This window comes from Oncorhynchus masou, chromosome 30, assembly GCF_036934945.1.
Source record: "Oncorhynchus masou masou isolate Uvic2021 chromosome 30, UVic_Omas_1.1, whole genome shotgun sequence".
Taxonomy (NCBI): Eukaryota; Metazoa; Chordata; class Actinopteri; order Salmoniformes; family Salmonidae; genus Oncorhynchus; species Oncorhynchus masou.
The window spans coordinates 17,530,549-17,550,201 of NC_088241.1; the positions used below are offsets into that span (position 1 = coordinate 17,530,549).

The window sequence follows — 19,653 nt, forward strand, 5'->3', positions numbered from 1 at the left end:
ATAAGAAGAAAGACATGGAACTTGTAAGGTCGTCCACCCGAAAGCTGAAGTAGGCGTCACCCACCAGTCTTCCAACTCCATCCCGAGCGACGGTGAAGAAGAAAGTGACAGCAGTGAGCGTGAGGCCAAAAGGGAACATGAGAGAGATGAAGACGACACCAATGAAAGTGCGGCGAATACACCGACCCAGTGAATACCGTGCCCCTCTTCTCCTCCATCACTACCTCCCAATGATGGCCCTTAATGTGAAATGTCTAGAAAACAAAGATATGATAAATGAATTGAAGTTTGAAATATGTGAACTGAACATTTTACTAAACTGACATTGACTTGTCGGACATTATGAAGTCCAGAATAACAGGATTTAAAAAAAAAATCAAATGTAAGTATTTAGATAGGCCTACACGGAAATATTTAAATTACACGGAACAAAAATATAAACGCAACAATTGAAACGATTTTACTGAGTTATAGTTCATGTAAGGAAATCATTAGACCCTAATCTATGGATTTCACATGACTGGGAATACAGATATGCATATGTTGGTCACAGATACCTTCAAAAAAAGGTAGGGCAGGGACCAGAACCTGTCAGTTTCTGTTGTGCAGCGCAACACATCTCCTTCGCATACAGTTGATCAGTCTGTTGATTGTGTCCTGTGGAATGTTGTCCCGCTCTTCTTGGATGGCTGTGCGAAGTTCCTGGATATCGTCGGAAACTGGAACACACTGTTGTACACGTAGATCCAGAACATCCCAAACACGTTCAATGGGTAACATGTCTGGTGAGTATGCAGACCATTGAAAAAAAATGACATTTTCAGCTTCCAAGGATGATCAAATCAAATTTTGTTGGTCACATACACATATTTAGCAGACGTTATCGCGGGTGTAGCGAAATGCTTGTGTTACTAGCTCCAACAGTGCAGTAGTATCTAACAATTCACAATAATACACACAAATCTAAAAGTAAAAGAATGGAAATAAGAAATATATAAATATTAGGATGAGCAATGTCTGAGTGGCATTGACTAAAATACAGTAGAATACAGTATATGACATTAGTTAAACAGTATGTAAACATTAAAGTGACTAGTGTTCAATTTAAACTGACCAGTGATTCCATGTCTATGTAGTACATAGGGCAGCAGCCTCTGAAGGTGCAGGGTTGAGTAACCGGGTGGTAGCCGGTAGTCGTGGCTATTTAACAGTGTGATACTGTAGAAGCTGTTTTTCAGTCTCTTGGTCCCAGCTTTGATGCACCTGTACAGACCTCGCCTTCTGGATGATAACGGGGTGAACAGGTAGTGTCTCGAGTGGTTGATATCCTTGATGATCTTTTTGGTCTTCCTGTTACATCGTGCTGTAGGTGTCCTGCAGGGCAGGCAGTGTCCCCGGTGATGCGTTGGACATACCCAGCGGCGACCAGTCATTTAGATTTTTTGGGGCTTGCCTGTTTTAAATGTTATTTTGGCATTAATATGTGTCACATATCAGTTTGCAAACAATTAAAAATACATATAAATCTTTGAGTTAATAAAGCCGCATACAAACACGGTCTCTTTTTTGTTTTCTTGAGTAAGGCAGCTCCAAAATACAGGAGTTTCAGCCCAGCTCAGTGCTTTCTGTGATGGTGGGGCAAGCCAGCAGAAAATACGGAGCTTTGCGCCGTGATTGGCTCAGTGTTCTGTCACTCATGAGAAAACTACGTCACGGCATAGTCTAAGGGGAGACCTCTAGGTATTGACATAGAGATACATTAGAATTGCCCATCCAAGAAGGCTCAAGGTCATTGGCCACAGATAAAATGACATCAAATCTTGTTATATGTATAGTAGCTCTGATTGGACTGATCATGTCAAAATCATACTTTCAAAATCTTAGCTAGAAGTCATCATCATGAATCAAGTCGACAATCTACTGGCAAATCCTTTTCAATCCTTGTTATATGAAGAGAAATAATGAAGAGAAATTATAGATGAAACAAATCGGTGCTTATCGGCCATTGGATATAAACATTACACAACAACATGTAAATTGCAAATTCAACATTGAGTGGTTTGGAAGGAAGTGAGCACAACAAGATTAGTCCAAAAATGTAATGTATGCTGCTGCATAAATGATGTAATATGCCAGGGAGATATGCATACTGTAGCTAAGAAAGTAATACTAATGTTGTGTATGTTGTCTATGTTGTGTAGTAAGCTGTTAGTAGCCCATGTGCCTCGCGCTAATAATTTGGTCCCCTTTCCCCTCTTTTCCCTACTGTTCTGACTTGGTGGTGCACATGCACATGTAGCCTATAGCCTGTTTTAGAGAAATGTAATCATCAAATATTGTAAGAGCTTTCATTGTCTGCTTATATGGCACCGTTATTTATCCTACGGTTCTGACTTGGTGTACAGGGAGAATACGGTAAGAACAGCCCATGTTCTGAATTCTATCGCTGTACATTTCAAAAGTGCTGAACAAATAGTTATATTGACAACATCCATCCTAGCTCGCTCATTAATGTCTCAATTGAAATTACGGATTGTCCTTCCCTTATGTCATAGTCTATACTTCTCAATTGTCAGTAGAAACTACAATTTTTAACAGGTCAGCCATATCAGCTATGTTTTTTAAAAAGGCAGTAAATGAGGCTGGATTAACTGATTCGCTACCAGACAAGTCTCCGCTGATAGCAAGGTGTAGCAGTGGTAAGGTGTTGGGACTGCTTTTGGGACAGCTTTATGTAGGTCCTAACTGTTTGTGGGCACCGTTTGTCACCGTTATAGTACAATTAATGTATTGTTTAGTGTTGTGTTGTGTAGTGCCTTTGCTGGCATGCATACATTTATTTATACATTTTTTTTGTCCCACCAAGATATATATGCTAAAATCGCCACTGGGCAGACCGTACCATCCTCTGGAGAGCCATGTGGTTGCAGCAGTGCAGTTGTCGTACAAGGCGGTGATACAATCCGACAGAATGCTCTCAATTGTACATCTATAAAAGTTTGTGACAAAACTGCACAGTGGCCTTTTATTGACCCAAGCACAAGGTGCACCTGTGCAATGATCATGTCATTTAATCAGCTTCTTGATATGCCACACTTGTCAGGTGGATGGATTATCTCGGCAAAGGAGAAATGCTCACTAACAGGGATTTAAACACATTTGTGCACAACATTTGAGAGACAAGCTTTTTGTGTGTATGGAACATTTCAGGGATATTTTATTTCAGCTCATGAAACATGGGATGAACACTTTACAGGTAGCATTTATACTTTTGTTCAGTATATATCTTAATCTGAATTGTAAAAGAAATACAGCTACATTTGAAAAAATATAATTTATATGAATTGGAAAATGAAATAGGCTGGATGGAGGATTCTTGACTTTTCAATTCCTTTTAATCCTTCTCTATCGTTTTGTACTATGAACTGTACATGTGATGTAATGTATTGTATGTTTGTTAACCACCTCTTTTTGATCCGAAACAACTAGCAACATGTAATCAACAATATGAAATATGGAATAAAGATATTATATATATTTTTATAAAAAATCTGTTTTTAAAGCATCAAAACAAGAGGTGATTCAAAACAAATGTCTGTAACTCATGAAAGAGAACAGGAACAGAGAGATATAGTTTTTAAAGCAGATTGCAAAATAATGAGGACAGGCAGTTGTCAAGCCCCTTAGCAACCTATCAGTGGCCTGGTTACTGAGATTTGAGGCGCAGATTGGGGGATGGGTTGAGTGAGCTGGATGAAGTGATTAAACTCACTTTCACAGGAATCCATAACACAAACACAGTTCTGACAGTGTAATGCACATCATGATTGCTGGCCTTATATTAATAGTACATTGCAAGTGATCCATTTGTTACTGTTTGTGTGTTTTTGTGGTTTCGATTCCTTGATTCAAGTTCTTCTCCAGATATTGCAAACCCCCCAAAAAGCAGGCACTAAATGTCCTAGGAGACACAATCATAATCACTTCCTGATGTGGAGTTTCACATAACTAAAGGTCTGGACTCAAAACAGTGAAAACACACCCACTTGAATATTCTACAGCAAAGCAGTGCACTCCAGAAATACATCTTAGGTCGGCTCTTCAAACCATTTTGGATTTATTTGATCAGCATTTAGGAAACTTTGAGGTTAGCTACTACTGTAGTTGTTATTACAGCACAGGGTCATGGAGACCTGGGTCCTGTTGGTCTTCAGATTGTTGCTTTTTGTGCAGACTGCACACAGCAAGCAGTCCTGCCATCCAGTGACCGTGGACTTTTGTCAAGATGTTGGTTACAACACGACCATCAATCCAACCCGCCAAACCAGGGACTACGACCTGAGGCTGCTTCGTCAGATCGTGAAGACTGGCTGCTCACCAGAGGTCACAGTTTTCCTATGTGGCGTTGTCTCACCTGAGTGTGTGTTGGATGACAAGATTCCACCCTGCAGTTGGCTCTGTGAGAGGGTGAAGAATGAATGTGAGCCTGTTCTAAGAGAGAAGGGTCTAAACTGGCCAGAGAAGATCAGATGTGAGGCTTACCCCAAACAATCCTGTGCCAACGTAAGTAGCCTTAGGGGGTGTTCATCTTGTCATTGTAGGCACATACAGTGCCTTGCGAAAGTATTCGGCCCCCTTGAACTTTGCGACCTTTTGCCACATTTCAGGCTTCAAACATAAAGATATAAAACTGTATTTTTTTGTGAAGAATCAACAACAAGTGGGACACAATCATGAAGTGGAACGACATTTATTGGATATTTCAAACTTTTTTAACAAATCAAAAACTGAAAAATTGGGCATGCAAAATTATTCAGCCCCCTTAAGTTAATACTTTGTAGCACCACCTTTTGCTGCGATTACAGCTGTAAGTCGCTTGGGGTATGTCTCTATCAGTTTTGCACATCGAGAGACTGACATTTTTTCCCATTCCTCCTTGCAAAACAGCTCGAGCTCAGTGAGGTTGGATGGAGAGCATTTGTGAACAGCAGTTTTCAGTTCTTTCCACAGATTCTCGATTGGATTCAGGTCTGGACTTTGACTTGGCCATTCTAACACCTGTATATGTTTATTTTTGAACCATTCCATTGTAGATTTTGCTTTATGTTTTGGATCATTGTCTTGTTGGAAGACAAATCTCTGTCCCAGTCTCAGGTCTTTTGCAGACTCCATCAGGTTTTCTTCCAGAATGGTCCTGTATTTGGCTCCATCCATCTTCCCATCAATTTGAACCATCTTCCCTGTCCCTGCTGAAGAAAAGCAGGCCCAAACCATGATGCTGCCACCACCATGTTTGACAGTGGGTATGGTGTGTTCAGGGTGATGAGCTGTGTTGCTTTTACGCCAAACATAACGTTTTGCATTGTTGCCAAAAAGTTCAATTTTGGTTTCATCTGACCAGAGCACCTTCTTCCACATGTTTGGTGTGTCTCCCAGTTGGCTTGTGGCAAACTTTAAACGACACTTTTTATGGATATCTTTAAGAAATGGCTTTCTTCTTGCCACTCTTCCATAAAGGCCAGATTTGTGCAATATACGACTGAAAATCTTTTTGTATCCAAATCTGGCTTTAAACTTCTTCACAAGAGTATCTCGGAAATGCCTGGTGTGTTCCTTGTTCTTCATGATGCTCTCTGCGCTTTTAACGGACCTCTGAGACTATCACAGTGCAGGTGCATTTATACAGAGATTTGATTACACACAGGTGGATTGTATTTATCATCATTAGTCATTTAGGTCAAGATTGGATCATTCAGAGATCCTCACTGAACTTCTGGAGAGAGTTTGCTGCACTGAAAGTAAAGGGGCTGAATAATTTTGCACGCCCAATTTTTCAGTTTTTGATTTGTTAAAAAAGTTTGAAATATCCAATAAATGTCGTTCCACTTCATGATTGTGTCCCACTTGTTGTTGATTCTTCACAAAAAATACAGTTTTATATCTTTATGTTTGAAGCCTGAAATGTGGCAAAAGGTCGCAAAGTTCAAGGGGGCTGAATACTTTCACAAGGCACTGTATCTGATTCAGGACTGCTGTATGCCTGTAGGCTGTCCTGCATAGAGTAACAGGAAGTGGATTTTTGAAATATAATTCTGGTTCTATAACTGAAAACCTTCCCAGATGTTGTGTCATTCCTCGCCATAATGCATATAGCATATGACAAAATGATGTTCATTGCTTTCAGGGCCAAGAGAGTATCCCTGCACCAAGCCCTGCAGGAACCTGTGAGCCAATCATCATCCCTCTCTGCAAGGACCTGCCCTACAAGGACACTGTAATGCCCAACCTATTAAACCACTCCACACAGGAGGTCGCTGGTTTAGAATTGTATCAGTTTTACCCTCTGGTAAAGGTGCAGTGTTCTCCTCACCTTCAGGCTTTCCTGTGCTCCGTCTACACTCCAGAGTGTGTTTCAGGGAAAGCCCGCCCACCCTACAGAGCTCTGTGTGAGCTAGCCAGAAAGGACTGTGAGGTGCTAATGAACAAGTTTGGTTTTCAGTGGCCCAGTCAGTTGGAGTGTGACACCTTCACAACGGAATCTTGTGAACATGTAAGTCACTTTCCAGCATGTACACTACATGACCAAAAGTATGTGGGCACCTGCTCATTAAGTATCTAATTCCAAAATCATGGGCATTAATATGGAGTTGGTCCCCCCTTTGCTGCTATAACAGCCTCCACTCTTCTGGGAAGGTTTTCCACTAGATGTTGGAACATTGTTACAGGGACTTGCTTCCATTCAGCCACAAGAGCATTAGTGAGGTCGGGCACTGACGTTGGGCGATTAGGCCTTGCTCGCAGTCAACATTCCAATTCATCCCAAAGGTGTTCAATGGAGTTGAGGTCAGGGCTCTGTGCAGGCCAGTCAAGTTCTTCCACACCAATCTCGACAAACCATTTATGTATGGACTTTGCCTTTTGCACAGGGGCATTGTCATGTTGTTGCCATAAAGTTGGAAGCACAGAATTGTCTAGATTTAAAAAAATATATATATATATATATACACAGTGTGGCAAAAAAGTATTTAGTCAGTCACCAATTGTGCAAGTTCTCCCACTTAAAAAGATGAGAGATGCCTGTAATTTTCATCATAGGTACACTTCAGCTATGACAGACAAAATGAGAAAAAAAAATCCTGAAAATCACATTATAGGATTTTTTAGGAATTTATTTGCAAATTATGGTGGAAAATAAGTATTTGGTCAATAACAAAAGTTTATCTCAATAGTTTGTTATATACCTTTTGTTGGCAATGACAGAGGTCAAACGTTTTCTAGAAGTCTTCACAAGGTTTTCACACACTGTTGCTGGTATTTTGGCCCATTCCTCCAGGCAGATCTCCTCTAGAGCAGTGATGTTTTGGGGCTGTTGCTGGGCAACACGGACTTTCAACTCCCTCCAAAGATTTTCTATGGGGTTGAGATCTGGAGACTGGCTAGGCCACTCCAGGACCTTGAAATGCTTCTTACGAAGCCACTCCTTCGTTGCCTGGGCGGTGTGTTTGGGATCATTGTCATGCTGAAAGACCCAGCCACGTTTCATCTTCAATGCCCTTGCTGATGGAAGGAGGATTTCACTCAAAATCTCACGATACATGGCCCTATTCATTCTTTCCTTTACACGGATCAGTCGTCCTGGTCCCTTTGCAGAAAAACAGCCCCAAAGCATGATGTTTCCACCCCCATGCTTCACAGTAGGTATGGTGTTCTTTGGATGCACCTCAGCATTCCGTGTCCTCCAAACACGACGAGTTGAGTTTTTACCAAAAAGTTATATTTTGGTTTCATCTAACCATATGACATTCTCCCAATCTTCTTCTGGATGATCCAAATGCTCTCTAGCAAACTTCAGACGGGCCTGGACATGTACTGGCTTAAGCAGGGGAACACGTCTGGCACTGCAGGATTTGAGTCCCTGGCGGCGTAGTGTGTTACTGATGGTAGGCTTTGTTACTTTGGTCCCAGCTCTCTGTAGGTCATTCACTAGGTCCCCCTGTGTGGTTCTGGGATTTTTGCTCACCGTTCTTGTGATCATTTTGACCCCATGGGGAGAGATCTTGCGTGGAGCCCCAGATCGAGGGAGATTATCGATGGTCTTGTATGTCTTCCATTTCCTAATAATTGCTCCCACAGTTGATTTCTTCAAACCAAGCTGCTTACCTATTGCAGATTCAGTCTTCCCAGCCTGGTGCAGGTCTACAATTTTGTTTCTGGTGTCCTTTGACAGCTCTTTGGTCTTGGCCATAGTGGAGTTTGGAGTGTGACAGTTTGAGGTTGTGGACAGGTGTCCTTTATACTGATAACAAGTTCAAACAGGTGCCATTAATACAGGTAACAAGTGGAGGACAGAGGAGCCTCTTAAAGAAGTTGTTGCAGGTCTGTGAGAGCCAGAAATCTTGCTTGTTTGTAGGTGAACAAATACTTATTTTTCACCATAATTTGCAAATAAATTCATAAAAAAATCCTACAATGTGATTTTCTGGATTTTTTTTTTCTCATTTTGTCTGTCATATTTGAAGTGTACCTATGTAGGATAACTTGCACAATTGGTGGCTGACTAAATACTTTTTTGCCCCACTGTATATTTCACCTTTATTTAACCAGGTAGGCTAGTTGAGAACATGTTCTCATTTACAACTAATTGTATTCTGTAGCGTTAAGATTTCCGTTCACTAAGAGGCCTAGCCCAAACCATGAAAAACAGCCCCAGACCATTATTCCTCCTCCACCAAACTTTACAGTTGGCACTATGTGTTGGACCCTTATGCCATAGTTTGTACTTCTCAATTGTCAGTAGAAACCACATTGTTTTAGCAAGTCAGCCTTATCAGCTATGTTTATAAAAAGTCAGTAAATGAGGTTGAATGAACTGTTTCGCTGCCAGACATGGCTCAACTGATAGCCAGGTGTAGCAGTGGTAAGGTGTTGAGACTTCTTTTGGGACAGCTTTATGTAGGCCCTAACAGTTTGTGGGCACCGTTTGTCACCGTTATAGTACAATTAATGTATTGTTTAGTGTTGTGTTGTGTAGTGCCTTTGCTGGCATGCATACATTTATTTATACATTTTTTTCCCCACCAAGATATATATGCTAAAATCGCCACTGGGCAAACTGTACCATCCTCTGGAGAGCCCTGTGGTTGCAGCAGTGCAGTTGTCGTACAAGGCGGTGATACAATCCGACAGGATGCTCTCAATTGTACATCTATAAATGTTTGTGAGGGTCTTCGGGGCCAAGCCAAATTTCTTCAGCATCCTGAGGTTGAAGAGGCGCTGTTGCGCCTTCTTCCCCACACTGTCTTCTCCACTGCCGTCCTGTCGATGTGAATTGGGGAATGCTCTCTCTGTTGTCTCCTGAAGTCCACGATCAGCTCCTTCATTTTGTTGAGGGAGAGTTATTTTCCTGGCACCACTCCGCTAGGACCTTCACCTCCTCCCTGTAGGCTGTCTCGTCATTGTTGTAATCAGGCCTAATACTGTTGTGTCGTCTGCAAACTTGATGATTGAGTTAGAGGCGTGCGTTGCCACGGAGTTATGGTTGAACAGGGAGTACAGGAGGGTGTTGAGCACCCACCTGTGTGGGGCCCCTGTGTTGAGGATCAGCGTAGTCGAGGTGTTGTTTCCTACCTTCACCACCTGGGGGCGGCCCATCAGGAATTCCAGGACCCAGTTGCACAGGGCGGGGTTCAGACCCTGGGCCATGAGCTTGGAGGGTACTATGGTGTTGAAGGCTACCGCCTGAGCCTTGTGAGGGTCAACATGCTTAAATGTCTTACTCAAATCGGCCACGGAGAACGAGAGCCCACAGTCCTTGGGAGCGGACCACGTCGGTGGCACTGTGTTATCCTCAACGCTGGTGAAGAAGGTGTTTAGCTTGTGTACAAATCCTTGCAACATGGGGGTAGTGCATTATGCTGAAACATGAGGTGATGGTGGTGGATGAATGGCACGACAATGAACCTCAGGATCTCATCACGGTATCTCTGTGCATTCAAATTGCCATTGTGTTCGTTGTCCATTGCTTATACCTGCCCATACCATAACCCCACTGCACTCTGTTCACAACGTTGACATCAGCTAAATGCTCGCCCACACAACACCATACACGTGGTCTGCGGTTGTGAGCTACGTTGGATGTACTGCTAAATTCTCTAAGAAGTCAGCATGTCAATTGCACGCTCCCTCAACTTGAGACATCTGTGGCATTGTTTTGCGTGACAAAACTGCACAGTGGCCTTTTATTGTCCCAAGCACAAGGTGCACCTGTGTAATGATCATATTGTTTAATCAGCTTCTTGATATGCTACACTTGTCAGGTGGATGGATTATCTCAGAAAATGAGAAATGCTCACGAACAGGGATTTAAACACATTTGTGCACAACATTTGAGAGAAAAGCTTTTTTGTGTGTATGGAACATTTCAGGGATATTTTATTTCAGCTCATGAAACATGGGACGAACACTTTACATGTTGCATTTATATTTTTGTTCAGTATATATCTTAATCTGAATTGTAAAAGAAATACAGCTACATTTGAAAAAATATAATTTATATGAATTGGAAAATGAAATAGCCTGGATGGAGGATTCTTGACTTTTCAATTCCTTTCAATCATTCTCTATCGTTTTGTACTATGAACTGTACATGTGATGTATTGTATGTTTGTTAATCACCTCTTTTTGATCCGAAAAAACTAGCAACATGTAATCAACAATATGAAATAAGGAATAAAGATATTATATATATTTTTAAAAAACTGTTTTTAAAGCATCAAAACAAGAGGTGATTCAAAACAAATGTCTGTAACTCATGAAATAGAACTGGAACAGAGAGATATAGTTTTTAAAGCAGATTGCAAAATAAGGAGTTGGCCCTATGTATTGGAGCAGGTAGCATTCTCCTGGTATCCGCCAAACCCAGATTCGTCTGTTGGACTGCCAGATTGTGAAGCGTGATTCATCACTCCACAGACAAGTTTCCACTGCTCCAGAGTCCAATGGCAGCAAGCTTTTCACCACTCCAGCCGACGCTTGGCATTGCGCATGCTGATCTTAGGCCTATGTGCGGCCATGCAAACCCATTTCATGAAGCTCCCGATGAACAGTTCTTGTTCTGACATTGCACTTCAGCACTCAGAGTCCCGTTCTTTGAGGACAGATGATTTTTACGTGCTTCAAGCTTCAGCACTTGGAGTGCCGTTCTGTGAGCTTGTGTGGACTACCATTTTGTGGCTGAGCCTTTGTTGCTGCTTCTAGAAGTTTCCACTTCACAATAACAGCACTTGCAGTTGACCGGGGCAGCTCTAGCAGTGCAGAAATTTGACGAACTGACTTATTGGAAAGATAGCGTCCTATGACGGTGACACGTTGAAGGTCACTGTGCTCTTCAGTAAGGCCATTCTACTGCCAATGTTTGTCTATGGAGATGGCATGGCTGTGTGCTCAATTTTATTGTCAGCAATTGGTGTATCTGAAATAGCTAAATCTACTAATTAGAAGGGCTGTCCACATACTTTTGTATACATAGTGTATCAACTTACAGATTCAATACCAGGCTCCAACCAGCACACCACTACACTGCATCGTTATTTAAACAACTATGATCAGGGCAGGCAAAGGTTAAGAAAATTAGTTTCAGTTTCCTTTGCCTGCTCATAGTTGGTCAAAGTCACATGATGCACACCAGATGATAAATGAGATGTTTAATAAGGGTAAAGTGCCCCTTTAAACATAAATTGTCAACATCAAAATGTTTGGCGAGGAAAGGAAAGAAAGGAAACCTCAATCAGTTTTGCCTGGTGAAGTAAAGGTAAACATCCTTCAATAATAATTATTGCTGATTGGTGAATATGAGGTATTTTGTTGTTTCCTCTTCAGTGTGGGGTGACCAGTGCTCCGTCCCCTGAGGGCCCCTGCCAGCCAATCACCATGCCACTGTGCCAGGGCATCTCCTACAACCTGACGGCCATGCCAAATCTGCTGGGGCACAAAAAACAGGCGGAGGCGGCCGTTAAGATGGCTCAAATGGAGTATGTTTTGAAATTGACTTGTTCTGTGGATATCCGCTTCTTTCTGTGTTCTGTCTACGCTCCCCAGTGTGTGGAAGGGGAGGTGCAGCGCCCTTGCAGATCCCTTTGTGAGAGAGCCAAACTGGGGTGTGACAGTGTGTTGAATAAGTTTGGGATGTCCTGGCCTGATGATCTGAGCTGTGGATCCTTTCCAGAGGAGTCATGCGTGAGAGTAGGTACCAATACTCTAGTCATTTTTTAACCCTTATTAAGTCACCACTTTTAATAAATCAGTAGTTTCTCCAAGTTGTTTAATTCAGTAATACGTTGCAATAAGTACATGGGCCAGTAGTGGCTGCAACAATGATTTGGCTTTCATTATTTTGCTACAGACCCAACAGGGTGCATGCTAGCGGTATCGTCACCTTTGTTTGAGATGTGTACAAAACAATTTACTCTAAAATATTGTCTACTTCTTTTCATAGGGGGACAGTAATCCCGAGGTGTGTTGAAAATATTTTTCTCCGACAACTGAAAAGTAAATATTTATATGTAGCAAGTGAATGATACCTAGAATGTGTTTAATGAGGAATGTATGAAGTGAAGTGGGAGTAGGTGGATAGGTGGCAAGTGAAAATTGGAGAATATTACCATCATCCTATCAAATGCTTGTGTGTTTTGGTCTCCACAGCAACTCACGGCTGAGGAACTCCTGGTCAAGCTGAAAGAACTTGGTCACTCTGTTCGGGACCAATGTTAGTTGTGGTTTCTTGAATTTAAAGCATTATATATGACGTATGTGTGTATTTAATTTATACATATATGTTCTTGTCTACTTCAATTGTAGCACTAAGTCTTCAAACTGCCCACATATTGTTGGTTCTAGAAGATGTATCCTTCACCGGTTTCTGTTTTTAGTTCACTTTTATGAGTTTATTAATTAATATTTCTTCCCCCGAAACCATTTTGTGTTTCCTGACAATTCTTGTATTTATTTACTTCTTTCTGAGCTATATTGTAGATCAACTGAGGCCCCAGTAGGCTCCCTGGTTGACAATGGTTTCAATACTGTATCAGCCATCAATCCTTTCTCCTTAACCAGCTCCTTTCAGAAAGACAAATCAGGCAAACTGGATGTGAAAGAATTCCACAACCTAAAGCACTATGTATCTGTTACCAAGAGAGAGTACTCAGAGTCCTATGAGTGGCAGAACCCAGGGTTCGTCACAGAATACCAGATGAAGAATGCCCTTGATGTCCGTGGTTAGTCATGTATCACGGTTACGATCAAAGGATGTATTTACAGTGGCAGGAAAAAGTATGTGAACCCTTTGGAAATACCTGGATTTCTGCATAAGTTGGTCATCAAATTTTATCTGATCTTCGTCTAGGTCACAACAATAGACAAACACAGTCTGCTTAAACTAATAACAAACAATTATAAGGTGTCAAGTCTTTATTGAACACACCATAAACATTCACAGTGCAGGGTGGGAAAAGTATGTGACCCCTTGGATTTAATAACTGGTTGACCCTCCTTTGGCAGCAATAACCTCAACCAAATGTTTTCAGTAGTTGCAGATCAGACCTGCACAACGGTCAGGAGGAATTATGAACCATTCCTCTTTACAAAACTGTTTTAGTTCAGCAATATTCTTGGGATGTCTGGTGTGAACCGCTCTCATTCTGTTGTTGATTTAGTTGTTGACCTGTTGCATCACCCAACTTCTGTTGAGCTTCAATTGGTGGACAGATAGCCTAACATTCTCCTGTAAAATGTCTTGATAAACTTGGGAATTCCTTTTTCCGTTGATGATAGCAAGTTGTCCAGGCCCTAAGGCAGCAAAGCAGCCCCAAACCATGATGCTCCCTCCATACTTTACAGTTGTGATGTTGGTGTGCTGTTCCTTTTTCTCTCCAGTGTTGTGTGTTCCTTCCAAACAACTCAATTATAGTAACATCTGTCCACAGAATATTCTGCCAGTAGCGCTGTGGGACATCCCTGTGCACTTTTGCAAACTTCAGACGTGCAGCAATGTTTTTTTGGACAGCAGTGGCTTCTTCCGTGGTGTCCTCCCATGAACACTATTCTTGTTTAGTGTTTTACATATCGTAGACTCGTCAACAGAGATGTTAGCGTGTTCCAGAGATTTCTGTACATTTTTAGCTGACACTCTAGGGTTCTTCTTTGTCAGGACCCGGTTACAAACCTGGATCTCCGGTGTGAGAAACAGTCACTTAGCAAACTGAGCCACGAATAGTCGGCAGAACCCAGAAGATGAGGCAGTCACAGCAGTACTTGAGACAGTGTTTTAATAAAGTAAAAGGAAAGTTCAGGCAAAAATATAAATCCACAACGTCAAAAGTAATTCCAAGAGAACAAAATTAATCCTCCAAGTCAAAAAGGTAAATCCACAAGGTGGTAGGTACAGCAGAAAAAAAGCCTCAAAAGATAATCAAAAATAAATAAACAAGAACAAAGGACCACAAGCGATTCCAACTGACGCAACAAATGTTCATAGCATCACTGAGGCTGGGTGCTAACATTCAAACATGGCGCAAAGAACTGAGGAAAACTAAGGGTTTAAATACAATCAAGGGAAACAAGGCACAGGTGCAAATAATAACTGGGAACAAGGGGAAAACAAATGGGTCAAATAGCACAATGGGGGCATCTAGTGACCAAAACCGGAACAACCCTGGCCAAATCCTGACACTTCTTAACCTCATTGAGCATTCTGCGCTGTGCTCTTGCAGTTATCTTTGCAGGACAGCCACTCCTAGGGAGAGTAGCAACAGTGCTGAAATTTCTCAATTTATAGACAATTTGTCTTACCGTGGACTGATGAACATCAAGGCTTTTAGAAATATTTTGTAGCCCTTTCCAGCTTAATGCAAGTCAACAATTCTTAATCTTAAGTTTTCTGAGATCTCTTTTGTTCCAGGCATGGTTCACATCAGGCAATGCTTCTTGTGAATAGCAAACTCAAATTTTGTGAGTGTTTTTTATAGTTTTTTTATAGCTGCAAGATAGCTCTAACCAACATCTCCAATCTTGTCTCATTGATTGGACTCCAGGTTAGCTGACTCCTGACTCCAATTAGGTTTTGGAAAAGTCATTAGCCTTGGGGTTCACATACTTTTTCCAACCTACACCGTGAATGTTTAAATTATGTATTCAATATAGACAAGAAAAATCCAATAATTTGTGTGTTATTAGTTTAAGATCACTATATTTGTCTATTGTTGTGACTTAGATGAAGATCAGATCAAATTTGACAACCAATTTATGCAGAAATCCAGGTAATTCCAAAGGGTTCACATACCTTTTCTTGCCACTGTATGATTTGTTGATTTTCTCTTAATTTACCACACAATGATTTGGTTTTGATTGTGAGCATCCTGACCTGATAGTGAAACTGAACTCTCGGTAGAGTATATTTGCAGATTTAAAAAAGTAAATCATGTCTGTCTGTCATATAGATCTTAGTTTGGACGATGAAACGTTCAAAACACTATGGCACCGGTACAGCTCTGGTGGAGGGATCAGATACGATGACTTTATGGCCATTCTCACAAGGCTCAAGATCCTGAAGGGTAACTCTTTACTCACTATATAACAAATTCCTGACTTTCCAATCAATCTACTACATCTAAATATATATATATATATATATGTCACATACTGTACACATACTGTACAACAAATAGGTGCATTAAAATGTGTTGTTTTACAATGTTTACAATGTACAGTGGGGAGAACAAGTATTTGATACACTGCCGATTTTGCAGGTTTTCCTACTTACAAAGCATGTAGAGGTCTGTAATTTTTATCTTAGGTACACTTCAACTGTGAGAGACGGAAACTAAAAAAATAATGCAGAAAATCACATTGTATGATTTTTAAGTAATTCATTTGCATTTTCTTGCATGATACCTGACCACCTACCAACCAGTAAGAATTCCGGCTCTCACAGACATGTTAGTTTTTCTTTAAGAAGCCCTCCTGTTCTCCACTCATTACCTGTATTAACTGCACCTGTTTGAACTCTTTACCTGTATAAAAGACACCTGTCCACACACTCAATCAAACAGACTCCAACCTCTCCACAATGGCCAAGACCAGCGAGCTGTGTAAGGTCATCAAGGTTAAATTGTAGACCTGCACAAGGCTGGGATGGGCTACAGGACAATAGGCAAGCAGCTTGGTGAGAACGCAACAACTGTTGGCGCAATTATTAGAAAATGGAAGAAGTTCAAGATGACCCTCGGGTCTGGGGCTCCAAGCAAGATCTCACCTCGTGTGGCATCAATGATCATGAGGAAGGTGAGGAATCAGCCCAGAACTACACGACCTGAAGAGAGCTGGGACCACAGTCTCAAAGAAAACCATTAGTAACACACTACGCCGTCATGGATTAAAATCTTGCAGGGCACGCAAGGTCCCCCTGCTCAAGCCAGCGCATGTCCAAGCCCGTCTGAAGTTTGCCAATGACCATCTGGATGATCCAGAGGAGGAACGGGAGAAGGTCATGTGGTCTGATGAGACAAAAGTAGAGCTTTTTGGTCTAAACTCCACTCGCCGTGTTTGGAGGAAGAAGAAGGATGAGTACAACCCCAAGAACACCATTCCAACCGTGAAGCATGGAGGTGGAAACATAATTCTTTGGGGATGCTTTTCTGCAAAGGGGACAGGACGACTGCACCATATTGAGGGGAGGGTGGATGGGGCCATGTATCGCGAGATCTTGGCCAACAACCTCCTTCACTCAATAAGAGCATTGAAGATGGGTCGTGGCTGGGTCTTCCAGCATGACAACCACCCAAAACACACAGCTAGGACAACTAAGGAGTGGCTCCGTAAGAAGCATCTCAAGGTCCTGGAGTGGCCTAGCCAGTCTCCAGACCTGAACCCAATAGAAAATCTTTGGAGAGAGCTGAAAGTCCGTATTGCCCAGCGACAGCCCCGAAACCTGAAGGATCTGGAGAAGGTCTGTATGGAGGAGTGGGCCAAAATCCCTGCTGCAGTGTGTGCAAACCTGGTCATTAACTACAGGAAACATATGATCTCTGTAATTGCAAACAAAGGTTTATGTACCAAATATTAAGTTCTGCTTTCTGATGTATCAAATACTTATGTTATACAATAAAATGCAAATTCATTACTTAAAAATCATATAATATGATTTTCTGGATTTTAGACTCCGTCTCTCACAGTTGAAGGTACCTATGATAAAAATTACAGACCTCTACATGCTTTGTAAGTAGGAAAACCTGCAAAATCGGCAGTGTATCAAATACTTGTTCTCCCCACTGTATATGTTACAATGTTTTACAATCTACAATGTTGCATAGTGCCTTGAGAACAAGTGCTTTATGAATACAATGTATTGTTATTATGATCAGTGTTGCAATGATGTATAAACAAATAGAACACAGTGAGATTTGTATATCTTTTTTGTTCTCCTGCTCCAGCTCGCTTTAAATCCCGACTCATTTCACCCTGTGATGCTGCAACAGACTGTGAGGTAGCCAGTTTCTCCTTCAGTCAGGTGAGTTTGCTCTGGCAGAGTTATCAAGCTTTGAAGCTTTGTATTTAGCCACAGTGACTACGTCTATCTCTACCTAAAGAAGAACAGAATATGAATAAGTAATCACCACTGAGAAGCTTTTTTTGTGGAAGATGATACTCATGTCAATTTTTTCTCCCCCTGTTCCAGTTAATCCAAGTTACCATTATGTAGGCCAGCGGCAGCTGTCCAGTCACCAACAGGAGTTAAATTGACCTGGAATGCAAAGCAATCTACTGCCTTTTAGTACATGTCTGTCAAAAATGATTGTCATAGTGCTGTATAAATTGTGACTGATGTCCACCTGAATATGATGGCTGTTTCCTCCTGGTCTGTTTGAATCTCTTTCTGTACATTTTCTTGCTACATTGTTTATAACACATTTACACACATTTTTTGGGACTCAGTATTCGATCGTGCTTGTCAGTTATACAACAAGACTAGAGACTTTCTTCTCCATATCGTCATTTTTTCTTAAACCTTTATCTCATGTTTCTTTTTCTTTCTTTTGTCTGTATACTGTCATTCAGCTTTCAGCTGCAGAGTTGTACAAGACAGCCGAACTAATAAAATATATGCCCTGGCGGATATTCATGTGTGTGTGTGTGTGTGTGTGTGTGTAAAATTCTGAATTATAAGACGATTTTGCCAGCCTATCCTCTCATCTTTTCAGTAAACAGTAGCTACTATCCTCCATCATACTACTTCACCAGTATAATGTATCCAGTTGATTTCCTGTTGATAGAGTAGCATGTTATTTATCATTCAGACCACCTCCCCAATAGACTTCACAATATCCCCTTTTCTTAAGTAATTATGTTCATGAATAGCCATTAATTCACTCAAAGACCCATATATTTAAATGTAAACGAGAAGCTAGATAGTGATTAGTACTATTGGAATCTGCGTTGTGTTCTTGAGGATTCGAGTGGTGTCATCTGTTAAAAGCAGACTGGCTGATAGCCAATGGACTTTCCATTTCAAGGGAGGGATTTGAAAGAAAGTCACAGGCACAGGACTCACTTCCCGAATAACAGTGAGAGTAGTGATAATGTGGCAACAAAATTGAAAGTTCAACTTTTGGACCAAATTCATGGCATTATCCTCCCTCTGGAAGTGCATCCCTGTGTTTCAACTTTCTTTCAAAATCCTCATCCACCAACATCTCTCATGGCCTCGCACGATCATGACATAAGACTTCTGATAACAACGCAACACATTTGGGGTGATAATGGGCCACAACATTGTGAAGTGCTTTAACCAATGGTAGATAAGTACAGTGAGCTCCAAAAGTATTGGGACAGTGGCACATGTTTTGTTGTGCAGACTGTCAGCTTGTATTTGAGGGTATTTCGATCCATATCTGGTTAACCGTTTAGAAATAACAACACTTTTTGGACATAGTCCCCCCATTTTACTGTAGCAAAAGTACTGGGACAAATTCACTTTGGTCCCATATTCATAGCACACAACGTCTACATGAAGCTTGTGACTCTACAAATTTGTTGGATGCATTTGCTGTTTGTTTTGGTTGTGTTTCAGATTATTTTGTGTCCAATAGAAATGAATTGTAAATCATGTATTGTGTCATTTTTTTTGTAACTTTTATTGTAAATAAGCAGTGGTGGAAAAAGTAACCAATTGTCTACTTAAGTGAAAGTAAAGATACCTTAATAGAAATTACTTGAGTAAAAGTGAAAATCACCCAGAAAAATACTACTTGAATAAAAGTCTAAAAGTATTTGGTTTTAAATATACTTAAGTATCAAAAGTAAAAGTACAAGTATGAATTATTTCAAATTCCTTATATTAAGCAAAGCAGGCAGACACATTTTCTAGTTATTTACAGATAGCCAGGGGCACACTCCAACACTAGTGAGTCCACCAGATCAGGCAGTAGTGATGACCAGGAATAGTCTCTTGATAAGTGTGGGAATTAGACCATATTCCTGTCCTGCTAAGCATTCAACATGTAACAAACACTTTTGGGTTTCAGGGAAAATGTATGGAGTAAAAAGTATATCATTTTCTTCAGGAATGTAGTGAAGTAAAAGTAAAAGTAGTCAAAAATATAA

The 19,653-nt window shown here is 41.0% G+C and overlaps 1 protein-coding gene across 2 annotated transcripts; it reads left to right on the forward strand.

Annotated features, from left to right (window-relative positions):
• Window positions 1-4,020: 4,020 nt before the first annotated feature.
• On the forward strand, window positions 4,021-18,173 carry LOC135522205 (uncharacterized). Of its 2 annotated transcripts, XM_064948261.1 has the most exons (10): window positions 4,023-4,563; window positions 6,185-6,550; window positions 11,878-12,240; window positions 12,494-12,511; window positions 12,700-12,763; window positions 12,856-12,899; window positions 13,121-13,271; window positions 15,492-15,605; window positions 17,484-17,560; window positions 17,729-18,173. In XM_064948261.1, exons 1-10 carry the CDS (start codon window positions 4,186-4,188, stop codon window positions 17,750-17,752), a joined length of 1,599 nt encoding a protein of 532 aa, XP_064804333.1. In that variant the 5' UTR covers window positions 4,023-4,185; the 3' UTR covers window positions 17,753-18,173. The 2 variants fall into 2 exon arrangements, with proteins under 2 accessions (XP_064804334.1, XP_064804333.1); XM_064948262.1 differs by lacking the exons at window positions 12,856-12,899; window positions 13,121-13,271 and having other exon boundaries at window positions 4,021-4,563.
• Window positions 18,174-19,653: the final 1,480 nt, after the last annotated feature.

Excerpts from the sequence above, each read along its gene's own strand:
- LOC135522205 (XM_064948261.1), top strand. The coding sequence starts at position 4,186 with ATGGAGACCTGGGTCCTGTTGGTCTTCAGATTGTTGCTTTTTGTGCAG. Across the intron at positions 4,564-6,184 it reads CCAAACAATCCTGTGCCAAC|GGCCAAGAGAGTATCCCTGC; the intron begins GTAAGTAGCCTT and ends CATTGCTTTCAG. Across the intron at positions 6,551-11,877 it reads CAACGGAATCTTGTGAACAT|TGTGGGGTGACCAGTGCTCC; the intron begins GTAAGTCACTTT and ends TTTCCTCTTCAG.